The sequence below is a fragment of the Photinus pyralis genome, unplaced genomic scaffold, assembly GCF_008802855.1.
Source record: "Photinus pyralis isolate 1611_PpyrPB1 unplaced genomic scaffold, Ppyr1.3 Ppyr1.4_LG8, whole genome shotgun sequence".
NCBI lineage: Eukaryota > Metazoa > Arthropoda > Insecta > Coleoptera > Lampyridae > Photinus > Photinus pyralis.
In genome coordinates this window covers 32,887,842-32,903,843 of record NW_022170819.1, presented here as the reverse complement: position 1 = coordinate 32,903,843, position 16,002 = coordinate 32,887,842, and the positions used below count along the sequence as shown (strand labels likewise).

The window sequence follows — 16,002 nt, the reverse complement described above, 5'->3', positions numbered from 1 at the left end:
CATTCCTTTTTCCTGAAGACACCTTAATATATCTACTGGAATTTTATCCTCGTAGCTTTTCCTGATTTCATATCTTTCATTCTACTTCGGTTCACATAATGCTGGCTCCTATATTTCTTCTGTTTTCAGTTCCAATTAGCTTGGTTTTTCATAGAGACCTACCCTTTCCATCGACTTCGAATTGCTTTCCCTTCTTTCAGTACTTTTCCATTTCTGTCTTCCATCTCATTGCTGCAACCAGTTCTTGATGATCTATCCCAGATAACCTTTTTAATCCTGTTGAAAATAGTATTGTGTGTCTTCCTATCCTATCAAGGTTTTCTATTCCCATCACATTTTCCTGGCTTCAGGTTCCTTTTCTCAACTCCGCATTTAGTCTCCGATATACGCTACCTCCTTCAGTATTGATGTTTTTCTACTTTTCTCACTTCCATCTTTGCTATCATTTCCTAATTTATTCAATACTTATTATATAATTATTCATAACTTACATTTATCGGTGACCCGAGGTTTTCTCCAGATTATAGTCGATTTTCTCCTTTTGAGAGGTAGCCGCAAATTCGGAAAATTGATGTAACCCTTATCATAGTATAGTATAGCCGGTTCAAAATCAATGTCACTGGAAGGTCAAACGTAGACGTGGGTTTGAAACTCTGCTAAATAAATGTCACTGGCAAGTCAAACGTAGACGTGGGTTTGAAACTCTGCTAAATCAATGTCACTGAAGGTGAAACGTGGACGTGGGTTTGAAACTCTGCTAAAATCAATGTCACTGAAGGTGAAACGTGAACGTGGGTTTGAAACTGCTAAAATCAATGTCACTGAAAGGTCAAACGTAGACGGCGGTTCTTGCCTGAACTAAAGTGGTTATGAGCTAACGTCAAGGTCAAATGGTTCTGAACTTGGGTCAAGCAGGACCTTGAGTCGTTGCCTCGTAGGTAACAGGTCGATTGTGAAAACTAAAGTGGTTCTGAACTATGCTCATTGAAGGTTGTAACTCGATCGTGGTTTATTTCTTGGGTAATGGTGCGTATAAAGGGTTTAGCAGAGCACCGTAGAAGTCATATTCATAAAGAATAGGTACCAGTAAGGATGTCAAAAGTAAATAGGATAACTGCGAAAGTGAGCAGACAGAGACAAGGAATAGACGATTTACTAAGAAAAATTAAAAAGTTGAAGTGGGATTTAGAAGTGCTAGATGTACAGCGAAAATTGAATAAAATACAACTAAAGCCAAGAAGTCCAACGCGCAATACAGGAGAATGCCGAAAAAATTAAGTGTGTTCAAGCTAATAAGCAAGAATTATGAATTACGACGCGTCGCTTAAATGAACCTAAATATACCTACTTGACGTACTTATTGATAGAGGAAAATAAAGATTTGTATACATTGTATTTCTTATTTTACTTGACAAGTGAACTGGTCCATTTACCCTAGCAAATAATAAAAATATTAAATACAAAGGCCAGTTTCTTATGCATTCGAATGCAAATCATAATTTCTAATTGATTATGTGTTCGATTGATCGATTATAAAATTTTATACCAAAAACCTTTATAATATAAATGACATCCTAATTAATCATGTAGGTGAGGCGTACATTTAAATAGACATAAAGCGCAAATAATAATTATTAATTTTAGCTCTAGGAACTTCTCGTAAAGCAAAATGAATAAAACGCGCGCATCTACTGCACTTCCAATGGTGCGCATTAATTTGCATCTACAACTAATTAGCTATTCTTAAAACGTCGAATTACCTACGAATGCAATGTTTTTGGCATTAACACATCTATGATAATCGTTATTATTAAATACATAACGAAAAAATGCGGCGACGTTATTGTAAATGAACCCGAATCAAATATGTGCAATTTTTCATGTTGAGTTTTCTCTAAAAAAATATTAAGCGTGAAATTGTCTCATGCACACGTATTTGTTTGACCTAATTTCTATAACATCGTACCTAGAAAAGATTATGCATAGAAAAAGTGCATCGCACAGAATTTAAACGCGCGATAAAAAGATATTCAACCCGCAACTGCATATCCGGCGCGCGGGAACGAAGTTCATTCTTTGGTCAGCTGCGGAAACGCGCTTTGAATTTTACTACCGTTATTCGTGAAAAAATTGTTTTGGGTGTATTTATCAGTTTAAAAATTCCAAAATACGTAAATGTAGCTTTTCTTAAGTGCAAATGTGTAAGTACAAATTAAATTTTCACGGCACTTTTCGGTAATATGTAGAGGACCTCATTTTGCGGTTAATGCATTGAAATTTTTGGAAAATTATACTTCCAATAGATAAAACACTTCTTATAAAATGCATTTGCCTTTGAGAAAAATTTTTAAACTGCATAGAACCCACGACAAATTTAAAAATTCCAGGAGCGCAAAATTTTTGAACTTATTGTTTACCCTTCCCCTCTACCCCCACCACCCCTGGGTAACGTACCATACCATATCAACTCGTTTTGCATCTCTTTCGCTACTTACGGACGTACATCTTATTCTCTATCGACGTCCACCTTTACTTACTACACACGCTTTTCCATTATAATGCAACTCACTTTACATATCTACTTAACCCATTGCATTGTGCAAAGTTACACTTATGCAACTAATCACACTACGTTATGCACTTTTGGTTGCATTCTTTTTCCAATGTCACATTTCTTTATTAGCAGGTGATGTGAACAATTTTTTTTTGTTCAATGTAAACGACAATTATCTTACAACCTTTTATTTATTAAAACTATCTTACAACAATTTAATTTATTACAACTATATATAGACTATTTCCTACCACAAAAATTAACAAAGCTTAAAATGTACCGCATGTCCCCTTCAATTTTTCTTTCCTCCATCCGGGACGCCTCCACTTGACGTTCCAATTGAGAGGTTTTGTCCTGCGTTTCTTGCAGTTGGATGGCATACTTCTGCAGCATTTTCTGCAGAAGTTGGTGCGCCTGGGAAGCAATCTCCCGCGCTGCAGGAATTGGAACCGCCGAAGTGGACGGCATCTCAGGTGTGTACCCCGCCTCCTGCCCTTGAATTTTCAACAGGGCTTCTAAATTTTTCTCGCCACATTTGCGCCTGTAACGATGAAACAAATTTTTAGTTATATTCGATTTCATTTTTTTTTAACAACTTACCGTCTCTTCGCACACACCCTGGGATCGACCGGTTCGTCTTCGGACTTTCCGGCCTGCTCTAGAGGTGGAAGAGGAGCTCGAAATTCTGGTGGTGGAGTGGGCGACTTCTGCTGCTCTGACAAATGTGGCGTTGGGACAACTCTACAAAGAAATAGGTGTGTTCTTGAAACATGTACTTTCCAACATTAATTATTATTATTATTATTAAACATAAACTTTTATACTAACCGTTCGCTGGAGTATAAATGGTCCGCAGCGTCACCTCCGTCTAATTGGGCCATCACTAATTCCACATCAAAATTCTCCCACAGGTTGGCAGGAGTTCTATAACAAATTATCATTGCTACATAAAATCAAGGGCACAATTAATGATACTTACTGGACTGTTGAATTATCCGAATGGATGGTGATGACACTACATTGGTCACCATCCATAAACGGCGCCGCCGGGAACGGTTTATTGTTACCGGGTACCACTTTTTTCGGCGAGTGGGGGAACAGATTATTATCGGTGCAAGTACTACTGTTCCCCACTTTGTTGCTTTCTAACATGTTCTGTAGAATGTTAGTTGGTGCCGGTTTTTTCAATGATAGTTTGGATTTACGTGACGACATTGTATTGTGTTAATTCTGTTGCGCGACGACAATAGAACTGACAAACGGAAGGAAATTTCTACTATATATTACAAACTCTCTGTTATCGTTTGCAAAATACTAAAGAGGGATATATTTAATAAGTGAGAACAACACATCGTATGATTTCCGGAATCAAATAACTGCATTGTCAGCTTTTGAACACCTACTAGTTGCTTACAGTCTTGCGCAAAAGGTGACCTTGAACACTTTGTCTATATAAGGCGATAATTGCCCTTAATTTGGTTACTTACACCTTCACCTTTCCACTCGTGGAGATTTTCGAGAGTACGAGTTCAACACTATCAACACGCAAGGTGACTGTGGAGAGTTCAATCCGGCGTAAATTTTAACAGTCTTGAGTTAAAGTTACAGTAAGTACCTACTAATTACAATGGAGTCTACATCCCTGGCAAGACTTAGCAGTGATATAGTTAAGACAACCCGAAAAGCTGTTGCATTATTAAAACATCTGAATTTGTAAAGCACATTTCGATAATAAGGGAAAACATTTCTTTGCTACAAAATGCTATCGATAACAACATTCATTTAGATAGTCGTAGTGAAAATCCCATTACGCTAGAAAGTAATTTGGCTATATTGAGATACTATTTAGTTACATTACGCGAACAATTGAAAGATGTTTCGAGAAAAAGCGGTTGTGGAATAAGTCATACGCCTGCTCCTTCTACTAGTGATCGTAATTCGCCAGTCCTAATTTGGCAAACCTTAAATTCTTGCTTTCAAAGTAGATTACTTACTGGTATTATTGTAAATACCGGTTTCAAAGACCCTTTAATTTTCTTAGAGAAAGCATTCGGCAATGTTGTACGGAAAATTCGGCCCATGTTAAGGCAAAGTATGTTGAAAGTTAATGTGTCTCTTTCTTGTGACTTTGTAAACCCCAACAATCTTGACGTCAATATAAAAACTTTTGCCACAAAAAATTCGGTTCTTGACATTGGCACTAATCTCGGAGAGTGGTATCTAAGAGAGGTGTATCATCCATTGCAGACAAAGCTTGGGGGTTTCGAAGAATGTAATTCGGGGTGGGCGTTAAGGGAGGTTTTGTATTTAAAGGTAAACATAAATAAATATGTTCCCATTAGGGGGGGACGCTTTTCCACATATATTAATCTCCCTCGGTTTATAGCTTATAAGAGAGCCGTAGTGAATGTTAAAAATAACGATAAGTGTTGTTTCCTGTGGTCAATTGTCTCGGCTCTTTATCCGGCGCAATCGAATCCCAACCGAACTAGTAGCTATCCCCACTTCGATGCGGTTCTGAATCGTGGATCTATTCAATTCCCAATTAAAGTAACCGATATAAAGAAGTTTGAAAAGTTGAATAATCTCGCTATTAACTTATACTGCATAGAGAAGAGAAACGTACTGCCTTTCATGTTGAGTAGAAATCATGCAAATGGAGCCAACCCGATCAATTTGTTAGTCTTGTCATCCGAAAATGGCATTACTCGAACCGATAGTAATAGATCGTACCATTTTGCTTGGATAAAAAATCTCTCTCGCCTATTGTCGTCGCAACTATCAAATAGGGAGCATTCCAAATTTTTCTGTCACATATGCTTAAATCATTTCTCTTCGAAGCACATACTGGAAAAGCATACCGTCCGCTGCCATCAAATAAATAAATGTGCACTAAGATTGCCCGTTGAATCTGAAAAAATTGTGCAGTTTTCTCACTATTCGAATAAGGAAAAAGTACCGTTTGTGATTTATGCTGATATAGAAAGCATTTTGGTAAAGTGTGACAATTCTTGCGGTGTGGGGAAAAACACTAACCCATTTCAAAAGCATATACCTCATAGCATTGCGTTTTATTTCAAGTGTGCTTATGACGATTCACTCTCTAAGTTTTTTTTGTATCGGGGCCCGGATTGTGTAAAATGGTTTATTAGTCAGTTGCGTACCATTGCTATGTGGGCAAATACAAAGATTAACAACCCTTTGCCGATGGAAAAATTGAGTGCAGCTCAGCAGAATGATTTCGAGAACGCCACTCATTGCCACATATGTGAAAAGCCGTTTTTGGAAAATGAGATTCGTTGTCGCGATCACTGCCATCTCAGCTCAAAATATCGCGGCCCAGCGCACCAGCAATGCAATATAAACTACCAAGACAGTCACACAATCCCCGTGGTCTTTCATAATCTGAGTGGATACGATGCGCACTTCATTATCCGCGAACTTGCAACCGCTATACCTGGCCAAATAAAACTTTTACCTTTAAACAAAGAGAAGTATATTTCGTTTACGAAATATGTGGAAAATACCAGCATTAACTTTAGATTTATCGACTCCTTTAGGTTTATGAGCAGCAGTATAGAAAAACTCGCTTCGTACTTAGGAGACGACAAAAAAACTATAGCGAAATCGCAAAGTCGCAACGATGCCGAATTCAAATTGCTCATGCGAAAGGGTGTTTTTCCCTATGAGTATGTCGACTCGTGGGAAAAGTTAAATGAAACCCGATTACCGCCGAAAAATGAATTTTTCAGTTCGTTGCGTAACGACGGCGTGAATGACGAAGATTATGAGCATGCTTTAAATCTTTGGAACGTATTTTCTATTCAAACTCTCGGTCAATACTCGGATTTGTATTTGAAAACTGACGTGCTTCTTTTGGCAGACGTATTTGAAAATTTTCGCGCCACTTGTCTGAAAACCTACAAACTCGATCCTCTTCATTATTACACTGCGCCGGGCCTCGCTTTCGATGCCATGCTCAAAATTACAGAGATTAAATTGGAACTATTAACAGACATCGATCAAGTTATGTTCGTAGAGAAGGGTATTAGGGGTGGAATCACTCAATGTTCCACTAGATACGCGAAGGCGAACAACAAATACATGAATGACGACTATCGTCCTGACCTTGAATCGATTTATTTAATGTATTTTGATATTAACTCCCTTTACGGAGCTACAATGTGTGAAGCATTGCCTTATGGGGAGTTCTCTTTCGTAGACGATTTTGAATCGTTAGACATATTAAATCATCCCGATGATGCAGATATCGGTTACATTGTGGACTGTGATTTTGATTATCCGAAGGAATTACATGAGTCCCATAGCGACCTTCCTTTGGCCCCCGAACACATGTGTCCTCCCGGCTCTAGAATAAAGAAATTAATGCTTACTTTGTTCCCGAAACGCAACTACGTATTACACTACCGAAATTTAAAGCTTTACATTAAACATGGACTGAAACTTGTTAAAATTAACCGTGTGTTGCGTTTCAAACAATCGGCGTGGTTAAAAAAATATATCGAATTGAATACACGTATGAGAAAACAGTCTACAAACGATTTTGAAATAAATTTTTATAAGCTAATGGTAAATAGCGTTTTTGGAAAACTGATGGAAAATGTAAGAAAATATAAAGATGTTCGCTTGGTGACAAAGTGGGAAGGTCGCTATGGCGCTCGTGCGTATATTTCCAAGCCAAACTTCCATAGCTGCACTCTTTTCGATGATGACGATATCGCGATAATAGAAATGAATCGGTTGGAGGTATTTCTTAACAAACCAATTTATGCGGGGTTGACGGTTTTAGACGTATCGAAAACTTTCCTCTACGACTTTCACTACAATTATGTATTACGGGAATTCGGTGATCGCGCAAAACTCCTGTACACCGACACTGATAGTCTTGTATACTCTTTTGCAGTGCCGGACATATATCAATCAATCAAAGAGAACATTAATCGATTCGACACATCCAGTTATAACCCAAATAATCCCTTTGGTATACCTCCTGTCAATAAAAAAGTCCCCGGATTGATGAAAGACGAAAACAATGGAAAAATAATGTTAGAGTTCGTGGGTTTAAGGGCAAAAATGTACGCGTACCGAGTGGACGACAAGGTGTTAAAAAAATCAAAAGGTTCGACAGCCGCTAGTATTCGTGAAATAACTTTACAAGATTACAAACGTTGCTTGTTTAACGATGACATTGTAAAAAGGGATCAATATCTAATTAGGTCACAGAAGCATTCTGTGTTCACCATAAGGCAGAATAAGGTGGTTCTTAGTCCTCACGATGATAAACGTTCTATCAGTTTAAATTGTATCAATACGCGGCCTTGGGGCTATAATTTGGCCTAATCCGCATATTTCGCGACCTCGAAACATCTTTCAATTGAATGCCTATTTTTTCAGATTATGAGCAACAGTTGCGGAAATCGTTCGGATAAAAAAGTGCAATTGGAGCGAGAATTATTTCAATCGTCTCACATAATATATACAAAACATTTAAAGAGTGCTTTAATGGACATTTGGTCAATTGAAAATTATGTGATCATTAATCAAATATTGCAAAACATTGTAATACCCGACGAGTGCTTCAACTGGTGCATCAAATCGACAAACGTTTGTTGCAATAAACTAACATTTTTATTTGACAAGAAAGAAGAACTTGACTGTACAGTTAGGCACTTTGTAAACAGATTTAGCATTTTAAGTGAAATGTGTGTTAGTAATAATCTTGCATTGTTACCTGAAGTTCCTTTACACATCAGAATGTATATCCTGGATTTAGTTAAGGACGCTCAATTTAATGTAGATAGCATAGTGAAAAATTATAAGAATTTTTTGTGCATAATGGACGATGCCATGTGTACGGCCATAGAATATGCGAACGTCAAGGCTCTTGAAATGTTGTATGATATTTGTATAAAGCGAAATGTGCAGTACAGATTTAGGCCATACGAGGACGCTCGCCATAAAAAAGTCTATAACTGGATACTGGAGAACATTCGCAGAGGCAGCGAAGTTCCAAACGCATCGCTGGGATGGACATGCGGGCCAGATAGCGCATTTTGGCCCTCTACCCAATTAAGCGACTACAAAAGAACATTTACGCTCCTTAAAAAAATCATGAAAGATGAACCAAAGGGAAATGTGGTTGTTAAAAACTTTGTATGGTAAAAAATAAAACAGAATATAACAGTTTATTTTAGTTTTATTTGTAATAGTACATCATACATTAAATAAACTTATAAAACTACGTTATCTTTATCAATCCACGACCTCTCGTCTAATCCCCACCACTTTACGTACACCTTGTCTTTCTTACGTTTTAACACTTTTTCCACCAAATATACATCCGAATACTTGGCTTTTTGCAGTTCTTGTTCATAAAATCCTCCTAGTATCGATTTTCCTTTCATGTCTTCCAATAAATACGTCACCGGATTGGTTATTCGAACTTTTACAATTTTGAAGAGTTCACTGGACCAGTTTGGTGTGTATCCTTTCGCAAATATGGATTTAAATTTGCTAATTCGAACAACATCGCCAACATTAAAACGATATCTCTTGTTGAAGAGCTTGATGTGGTGGTAGGCGTACAGATGTGTGTCGCCCTTTACTTCGATCGGCTTCATCCCCGTTGTTCGATGTTTACGATTATTGTACTCGCTCGTGATTGATTCGATTGCATCAATCCATACATACTTTCCACGTAGACTAAACTGACGATACAAATAATTTTTGATCGTCCTAATTGTTCTTTCGGCTATGGCAGCTTTCTTTGTGCTGTACGTGGAATAGTGATTAATGCTTTTCTGCGCCATCAATTTGTTAAATGATTTGTTATAGAATTCCTTCCCGGCATCGGTTTGTAGATTTTTCGGTCTCCGTTTGGTAGTTTTGAAAATATCCTGTATGGCTTTTGTCACCTCCTCACCCGTTTTAGTCTTCAATCCTCTCGTCCACAGATATTTTGAAAAACAATCGATAACTACTAATATGTATTTGTAGCCTTTATTCTCTTTAGCGTAAGGTATAAATTCGGCTAAATCTGCTTGCCAAAGATCATCGAACCCTTTAATAACGGTGCGCCTACGTGGGAAGTTTTTGCGTGCCGCTTTATGTAGCTCGTTTACCACCTGCTGCATCCTCTATTACTTTATGCAAGGCTTCTTTGACCGCTTTCAACTCTTCCTTTAGTACTTCCACGTAATTGCGAAGACCATCTACAGGGGCTTTAGCGATCTGCATATAATATGTGAAGTATCCTTTATTTATGGCATCGCCGTCGTCTACTGGATCGGCCACATTCATCAACCGATTTCCGTTCAGATCCAGCCTTGTTGATAGGTAATGTTGTAAGGTTACAGCATCATGGCGCTCAATAGGATCCTCAACATTACTAATTAGTCTCTTACTTTTCACATTTATAGTATCGTCGGTAATGGAAAATTTTGTCTTGAGCAGTTTTCCAAATTGGGCATGGGTATGCGAACGTCCGAATTTATCCATGGCGAATGTAAGCAAAAAGACGGAATGGAGGTATTTATACTAGCTGACGTAAAAATCGTTGCGTGGGCTTTTGTATGTAACCCTCTTCGTATAGCTCTTCCACGATTGATATTATATCATTTCGTACTCCTGTGTTTCCTGCCATTTTTTCACCCCATAAAACCTCCAAATCCCTAATCAATTCATGCACGCTATTCCAGTATTTGTATTCGATCGGTCGGTCGAGTTCCTTGAATAGAGTAATACCGCTACCCGATTTCGCACGCCCCTTATTCGCCGCTTCCTCCTCCTTCAGTAGAGGCTTTATTATAAGCGTATACTTTTTGCTCTCGTCATCTATCGTCACCTCCGTCTTGCCCATTCGCCACTTATCCGTTTCGACATTATAATGAATTCCAAAGGTGCTGTCAATTGCATTACTCGTATCTCTTATCATGCGCTCAACGTATATACGTGGTAGGTGTTTGTATTGTTCCAAAAAGGCTTGCGAACCTTGCATATCAAGTAATGAAGCAGATGATTCTGATGCAATAGAGGACTCGTCTTCTTCTTCCTCCAGTTGATGCTCTCCTATCACTGTACTCTGTAGAAATGATGGCGGCTGTCTCAATGATGGAGTAGCCGTGGGGTGAAAAGGTCTAACCATAGGACTAATATCAGTTGGCGGATATTTTTGAAAGTAGGGAAGTCTAGCCAGCGGACTGATCTCGGTAAGGGAAGAGGGCCTTCGTCTCACTCGCGAGTAATAAGGTATCGCAGGAGTCGTACGTTGGTGTGGTGACTTTCTTTTTACAGGAGATTGACGTTTTTTAGGGGGTGATGTAAATACTTCGTCCTCTGATGGCTCCTCCTTTTTCGTTTCTATAACCAATGATGACGGCGGTTCGATTTTCTTTACGATCTGAGCTAGCGGTTGAATTAGCGGTTTATACGTTCGTACAAATTCCACTTCTTTAATAAAACGATCCGCTTTGAGACGATTGTACTTTTGCTGTATCGCTTTACGCGCCTGAACTATTCGTCGTTTCAAGGCCATCTCCTTATTATCCATGATCAACGGAACAGGTAAACCGATATCAAATGAACAGATCAACTGGAACAGGGTCTGTTCCCCCCAATAAAGCTGTTAAGCTGTTCAGCGGTTAAAGCTGTTCAGCTGTTAGTTAAAGCCGTTCAGCTGTTAAGCTGTTAGAGGTATTAAAGCTGTTAAAAGCTGGTAAAGCTGTTAAAGCTGTTACAGTTGAACTGAACAATAAACATGTTTTCATGGTATTATATAGTGATCGAAGCCTTTCCTGAAACGACCGTTTTGCACATCCGCATCCTTATTTATCACCATAAACCCATACGGGGTTCGCCAGCTTTCCGAACACATCTCTCGAAACAGCTGCATGGTTATTATGGGTGCGACATGATCTTCATAAATATGTCGCAAATTCAAGTCGTCCTGTTCGAATAGGACAATTCAGTTGGCATTATCTCTAATCAATTGTTTAGGAATTTTAGAATACGTCTGACCCAAGTAGAAACAATCGATGGCGTTATGCCTGCCCATTGAAAAGTACGCTCTAATATTATCCTGTTTTTCACAAGCGATATCGTCAAAGATAAAAACCGAATTAGGTTTGGCAGCACTGGGCTCCATAATGTCCGCGTTCTTGTTGAATGTGAAGCAGCCAATATCCTTCATTGGTTGTAAAATTTCCCCCAAAACCCTATATTTGTCCTGATTCAGCGATTTGGAATAGACGTACACGTGTTTGAAGCGAAGACCATTAGGTTCAGTTAGCAGACTGAGCATCGTATTCGTTTTACCACAATTGGACGGTCCACAAATGACGCATCTTACGCTGTTTGGAAGTAATACGCCATGGGTTTTTTTGTGGTCCACATTTGGCGTGATGTCGAGATTTTGAACGAGCAGCTTTTGCTTCTGCATCACTACCTTCATTTTGGGGTCGCGGTTGAAATAAGACTACGAACATTTTTTATCATTACATTTTATTTATACATTAAATAAATACAAATTATAGTTTCTTCACTTCCCCGGTCAGAGGATTGTATTGAATTAGTGCGTCGTGCAGGATCAGACAATAGGCAACCGTTCCCGCCTCGAAGGCCTCCATCGACTCCATTTCCAACTTAACATCTACCGTCGAATGCTTCAGAGATTCGTTTTGCTTTGAACAGTCCAGCACGAAGATGGGGCAACTTTTAAAATACAAATAGTCAAAGAGGGCGTCTTGATGCTCATCTTTCGAGTAATAATCGCGCCGAAAGTTTAAATAGTTTTGATATGCAATGATGTACTTGTTGGCATTAAAATCTAAATGCATCGCTTCGTACGGATAACTTTCCGAGTTGAGATGCAGTTTTAAATTTCGAATATTGATGTTATCGAAATTGGCCGCTCTTGCTTCGTGTGAAAACTTTTTACCGCTTCGTTGAAATGCCACAATTATCCATCGTGGTTTCTCTAGTTGAGTTGAAGTTTTGATTGGCCATATATCCGACTGTGCCTGTTTTAAAGCGGGCAATTCGTACAGTTCCCATTGACGAAATGGCATTGTGATTATAGCATCTTTATTGATGCGTTCGTATAGGCTAATTTTGGCGCTATCGCTAACGGTCACGTGAGGAACTTTCCATTGAATTTTTGTTAATGTTATTGTTGCATCGTCGGCGGTACCGATGTAGCAATTGGCATCGCTTCTAGCACGAATTAATACCAATTCTTGTCGCATGTTTACGATAACCTGTCGATAGTCCTCCATGCATCCGAATATGTGTTTTAGCGGAATGCAAACAGCGAAATGCTTCTCCTTGTTGCTCTTATTGAAATCTACTTGAAGGGATTCATCGGTCGGTGACCACCCCAAATGTTTGAGACCTTTGCTTTCAGTAGACGTATACGATACGTATCCCTTCAGTGAGGATGTAATACCAGGATTCCTGCATACATCCACTTTCTGACCTCCCAACTCATAGCGAATTTCTTCGAAAAGGAATGGTGCGAAATTGTTTGTTAGGTTGCATGTTTTTGCGATGGCACCCTCTCCTTCCGGCTGACTCCATTCAATTTTTCCTTCCAAGTACAAAAAACTGTCGTAGGTGGCGCTTATCAGCTCTTGATTTTGAATTAATATTCGTATTTCACTGGAAAGTCCGTAATCTGAAGATCCTCCGTATGGAAGATGGGTATGAATATCGGATTTAACAATCGTTTCGTCAAAGTGTACGCTTTGAAAGACGTTTAACGAGTCTGCTGCCGCCGCCATTTTGCACTTTCAGGCCAATGGATTCCAAGAAAAATTTTTCTACTGGCATTAATGTGCCCGGTCCCTGTCTCGATTGAGAATAACTCGATTTCCGGTTATCTTGTTTATTTATAGTGTTGAGGAAGGTTGGCAATGGACCTTGATTAATACGTAACCCCATATTCTTTTAACTCCAATCGTACTGTAAACGGTTCACTTTCCCCGAAATCGATCGGTTCGCCCTTTTGATTCGTCAACTTTATAGTTATATTGCTAATTCTACTGGTATTTACTTCCAAATATTGAGTATTACTGGGAATTTTATCTAAGCGATAACCTGGTGGAACGGAAACGTCTATTTCGTAAAGGACCTTAGCGCGATTTCCGTTTCGATAGGATCCCGTAATGAGATTACACTCTATGTGAATGTTGGTATGCTTAATGATTTGAATATCTAAAGCAGATGTATGTAGAACATTCGCATCCAATATCTTCGATTCGAAACCGAGCATGCGTCCTATGCAATCTCTTGGGGTGAAATCTATATCAAATTCGCAGCTAAGTTCACACTTGAGCGTATTGTTATTTGCACGTAGACTAAAGCGGCTTGTAGGAATGTGAGCTTTTATATACTCGCTTACCTATCTCTTCCAACTCGTACGCACCGTGCGGAATTGTTATCACCTTGGAGTATACGCTATTTGACTCAGTTTTATAGTAAAACTTATCGTTTCCCGCGTGAATGTTTCTTATGCTGTTACAGCCATAAAACCCCACCATCCCGATAACGTACATTTTCCCCGAAGGAAGTTCAATGGGGGGATAGAAATCATGACTCGCCGTATTTCCAACGCCCTCTATGCTGAACGTCGTCGACATGATTACAGCTACTGCTCGTTTAGTCAGTGCTCGTGTTATTTATACAGAAATTTTAAGCACAGATGGCCGCAATTCGTTGTACCAAATTGTTGCTCTTGTCCGTAATTATAATAGATTTTACAGTCGCGGAAATACTCGATCACTTCTCGTGGTGGTGGAATATTACCGAAACTATCATAGTACCAAACTCGTCTACTACGTTTTTTGTACGAGACCCAATGAGTGTCACGCCCCCTTTGACTATCTAAATTAATAACCCCGGATTCATTTTTCCATGGCGATATAGGCATATTATCTCGCATAAACACGTCCCTAAAGTATGGTACACACCCTTTTGCGTGCTTACGTAGATCTACATCTGTTAACGGCCGCTTTGGCAATTTTTTGAAGTTTTTTTTTTTTTTAAATGCAACGCCAAACTGCCTCCCGATTTGTAAGGTTTCAAATACAGCGCACCGCCACTTTTATTTCCTATAGCGATCGATTCCATCGTGCGATTATGGCGTGAAGTTTCATCTTGCATTTTACGTGCGTCACGAGATGCATTAACTGCTTTAGCAATGCCTGCCGCGCCACCGGCTAAAGCTCCCACTGCCGATAAACCGGCGAATAGGGGTATCAAAAATGGTAAAACCCCACCCTGTTTTGGTATGGGAATAACTCTAGGTACGCTTACATTTTTCCTACCACCTAAACTTTTTATGGCCATATTTGCTGCAGTAACAGCTGACTTTATAACATCCGCGGTATTGCCGCTTTTCCTCATTTTCTTAGCAATTGTCCTGCGCAAGTTCAATAAACTGCTCTTCTTCTTCTTCGTTTTCACTCCCATCCCCAACTTTCGTTTTACCTTCATGATGGTGCCCACTGTGAGAGCCGCTGCTCGTTCCCCTAATTTTGCGTTAGAAGCTTTCAACCGTTCCCAAGCTTTGCGCTCTAAAACTCGATCTGCTTGATGTCGACTTTCCAAGTCTTGGTTATCCCTATAGCTAATGTCGTGCTCTTTACACTGAGCGTCTAGTGGATTAATGCCGGGATCTCCGCGCCTTAACCTTTTGTCTAATTTAGTACCAGGTCCGCAATATTGATAGCCGGGAATATGTAGCTCAATTGGAAGTTTGTTTATGAGAGTATTAACCAAGCCACTTCCATCCGTACACTTCCGCTTCCGATTCAACATTGTTGACATGCTACAGTGTGGTTGCATATTTATAGGAAATCTGGGGGCAAATGAAAAAATGCTAAAAGGCAGTAATCGTTTATTGAGGACGTCGATATATGTGGTACATTAAATAAGTAGGTCTATAGTGTAATATTTCCATCATGCACACTCTGTATTGTGAGAATTTACATTATTCTTATAGTTTAGCACATCTTCAATATCCCGATAGATGTTAGCGTCGTCATCGTCCTCTTCCTCCTCGTCACCAAACTCCATTTTACGAAAGTGACGGTAGTTAATCACCTGTTCGATAAAATCTTGATAGAAACAGGACAGAGCGTATGATTCCAGTAAATCAAATCGATAGTTGATTATATCTTTCAAATTAAACAGTTCTTCAATATCGTTCTTTTCCATCGTGCAATATTGAGAGCTGCTGTTGCCACATTGTATTCTTACACTCTTCAACATTTTTTCAGTAGCCCCCTTCACTGACTCCCACGTATAGTAGATGGTGATATTACTATTAAGTGTATCCGAACTTTGATCTCGTTCGACATCTTTCTCTTCGTTCACATTCGACCAATCTATCCATCTTTCGATCTCTTGTGATCGGAAAAACTTCATTTCGA

General features: G+C 39.2%; 3 protein-coding genes across 3 annotated transcripts; 1 reads left to right on the top strand and 2 right to left on the bottom strand.

The window, feature by feature from the left end:
* Positions 1 to 2,711: 2,711 nt before the first annotated feature.
* Positions 2,712 to 4,280, bottom strand: LOC116178922. Its single transcript, XM_031498581.1, has 4 exons — positions 3,534 to 4,280; positions 3,383 to 3,478; positions 3,155 to 3,295; positions 2,712 to 3,095 (listed from the first exon to the last, which is right to left on the bottom strand). Exons 1-4 carry the CDS (start codon positions 3,767 to 3,769, stop codon positions 2,795 to 2,797), a joined length of 774 nt encoding a protein of 257 aa, XP_031354441.1. The 5' UTR covers positions 3,770 to 4,280; the 3' UTR covers positions 2,712 to 2,794.
* Positions 4,281 to 5,725: 1,445 nt separating this feature from the next.
* On the top strand, positions 5,726 to 7,915 carry LOC116179551. The gene has a single exon (XM_031499349.1). It carries the CDS (start codon positions 5,726 to 5,728, stop codon positions 7,913 to 7,915), a length of 2,190 nt encoding a protein of 729 aa, XP_031355209.1.
* A 4,184-nt stretch (positions 7,916 to 12,099) lies between these two features.
* Positions 12,100 to 13,350, bottom strand: LOC116179550. Its single transcript, XM_031499348.1, has one exon. The coding sequence runs from the start codon at positions 13,348 to 13,350 to the stop codon at positions 12,100 to 12,102; it is 1,251 nt and encodes a 416-aa protein (XP_031355208.1).
* Positions 13,351 to 16,002: the final 2,652 nt, after the last annotated feature.

What these genes read in the sequence shown, in the direction of transcription:
- LOC116179550 (XM_031499348.1), bottom strand. Translation starts at nt 13,350, where the DNA reads ATGGCGGCGGCAGCAGACTCGTTAAACGTCTTTCAAAGCGTACACTTT.
- LOC116178922 (XM_031498581.1), bottom strand. Translation starts at nt 3,769, where the DNA reads ATGTCGTCACGTAAATCCAAACTATCATTGAAAAAACCGGCACCAACT. An exon ending in CATTTATACTCCAGCGAACG is followed by an intron (nt 3,296 to 3,382) that starts GTTAGTATAAAA and finishes ATTTCTTTGTAG; the next exon opens with AGTTGTCCCAACGCCACATT. An exon ending in AGGGTGTGTGCGAAGAGACG is followed by an intron (nt 3,096 to 3,154) that starts GTAAGTTGTTAA and finishes TCATCGTTACAG; the next exon opens with GCGCAAATGTGGCGAGAAAA.
- LOC116179551 (XM_031499349.1), top strand. Translation starts at nt 5,726, where the DNA reads ATGTGGGCAAATACAAAGATTAACAACCCTTTGCCGATGGAAAAATTG.